The following is a 2,138-nucleotide window of genomic DNA, read 5'->3' on the forward strand; positions in this document are numbered from 1 at the left end:
GGAATCAATCCATGCAGCAAGGTGCGTCTCCCCCTTCGGCCGAACGTGCCCGGCGGCCTGTCGGCCTGTCATCGTGTCCTTCCGTTTGGCCGAGCGTGCCCGGGCTGTCATGGTGTCGTTTTCGCCATGGCCTAACACCAACAGGGAGGGAAGACACGACAAGGCATCAGCAGGCGGATACGGCGCCAAATAAACTATTCTTCTTCCTGGAAATGAAACAGGTCCTGCACGCCTATAAAACAGCTCTTGCTCGCATATTGCTAGCCATCGCATTCCCGCTCGACCGGCGTCCGGAGTTTGGAGAGTGCTGTTTGATCCACCTCTGGCCGCTCCCGCTTGTAGTAGTAAGAGCAGAGTCAGTCGACGCACCGTCGGGACGCCAGCAAAATGCGGACGACCACCGTTGAGGATTTGCCTGCCGACGTGCTGGCCTGCGCGCTGCGCCGCCTCGACGGCCCGTCCCTGGCCGCCGCGAGCTGTGCTACGGCAGGTCTCCGCGCCATCGCCGCGGACCCGGCGACGTGGCGCGCCCTCTGCCTCGCACAGTGGCCGTCGCTGGGCCTGGAGACCCTGCAGCAGCACAACATCCTTGGCTCTGCGGCCGTCTCTCCACCACGCCTCTTCGCTGACGCCTTCCCCTTCCCGTCCACTTCCACTTCCACGGAAGCCGCGGCCGATCAGTGTCTCCCCGGTGAGCTGATCTCCGCCGTGGACGTGTACCACACTGAGAATGGAGCGCCCCGGCCCCTCTTCTCACGGGTCGTGGAGACCTCCACGTCGTCCTCGTGGTTCCTGGCCTCGCCCTTCCGCGTGGACGCCGTCGAGTGCAAGGACCCGGTACGGATGGCCTCGGCCTCGTTCTCTCCGGCGGAGCTGGAGCTGAGCTGGATCGTGGTGGACCCCCGGAGCGGGCGGGCGGTGAACGTGTCGAGCCGGCGGGCGGTGGCCGTGGACAGGCACTGGTACACGGGCGAGACGCTGGTGCGGTATGCGGTGGTGCTCGGCGGGAGCAAGTTCGAGGCCACGATCACCTGCTCGGAGGAGGCCGGATGCCTTAACCTCAGGGAGGTCAGCCTGACCGTCGAGGACGCCGACGGCGCGGCAGTGAGCGGCGAAGGCAGCCTGCGGCTCCTTGCGGCTGCGATGGAAGCACCGAGGAGCAAAGCAGGGGAGAGGGAAAGAGAAGAGGCCAAGAGGAGGTACGAGGAGTTCGTGAGGAGCAAGAGGGGGCGGAAGGAGTCCAAGGCAAGGCGGGAGGTGCTCGTCGACTTGTGCTGCTCCGCCGTCAGCGCCGTCGCCGTGCTCAGCTTCCTCGCCTCCGTCGCGCTACGCTAGAGTCAGGGACCGGACATGCATCTGTACCTCGTGAAACATGTACTGCAGTTTTTCTACTAGAACAGATGAGCAAAAAAAGTACAGAGATTTGACTACTGACAGTGAAGCGAACAATCGAATTTCTTTTTACTGTTGGGCCTGAAAATTCAGGCAGTTGACGGTGGTCTACTCTGCTTGGACTATTCTGTCAAAATAGTCACCAGGGGAGGCTAAATTTCGTGTTTTGACCCTTTTCACATAAAAATTCAGGATCTGACCTTTGTTGAAAAGAATTTCGGGATCTGATACTTTTTCCTGCCGCCAGGGGTTCTGGCGGTAGGGTTAGACAGCCTACCGTCAGAACCTCCAGCGGTAGGATACTTATCCACGTCAGCAGCGTTAACGGTCTCCGTCCCACCCTACCGCCGCTGGTCCTGGCGGTAGGCTGTCCGACCCTACCGCCAGGGCCCCTGGCGGTAGGGTTTAGGGCAGTTATAAGCCGTGGGCTGCCCCACCCCTCCCCCTTCTCCCCCAACCAGCCGCCCCAAGAACAGAGGAGTTCTTCCTCTCGCCCCCTCTCTCATCTCCTCCACTCCCCCCTCTGATCTTCATCGTTTGTTCACCGTTTTTGCGGATCAAGATGGCCCCGAAGGAAGCAAAGTAAGCTCCTTCGATCCCTTCAATTAGTTTTAGTCAAATAGCTTCCGATTCGTCACATTATTTGATTCAAATCACTCCCCTTTTTGCACTAGTTTAATTATTTTGAATCCTAGGATTGATTTAGGTTGATTCTAGATGTTATATTGTGTTAGATATGAACTCTA

The 2,138-nt window shown here is 59.1% G+C and overlaps 1 protein-coding gene across 1 annotated transcript; it reads left to right on the forward strand.

Annotated features, from left to right (window-relative positions):
• The first annotated feature begins 284 nt into the window (after window positions 1–284).
• LOC119303824 (probable F-box protein At2g36090) lies at window positions 285–1,430 on the forward strand. The gene has a single exon (XM_037580973.1). It carries the CDS (start codon window positions 388–390, stop codon window positions 1,333–1,335), a length of 948 nt encoding a protein of 315 aa, XP_037436870.1. The 5' UTR covers window positions 285–387; the 3' UTR covers window positions 1,336–1,430.
• The last annotated feature ends 708 nt before the right edge of the window (window positions 1,431–2,138 follow it).

The sequence above is a fragment of the Triticum dicoccoides genome, chromosome 5A (assembly GCF_002162155.2).
Source record: "Triticum dicoccoides isolate Atlit2015 ecotype Zavitan chromosome 5A, WEW_v2.0, whole genome shotgun sequence".
Taxonomy (NCBI): Eukaryota; Viridiplantae; Streptophyta; class Magnoliopsida; order Poales; family Poaceae; genus Triticum; species Triticum dicoccoides.

Coding starts and splice junctions, on each gene's coding strand:
- LOC119303824 (XM_037580973.1), top strand. CDS start 388: ATGCGGACGACCACCGTTGAGGATTTGCCTGCCGACGTGCTGGCCTGC.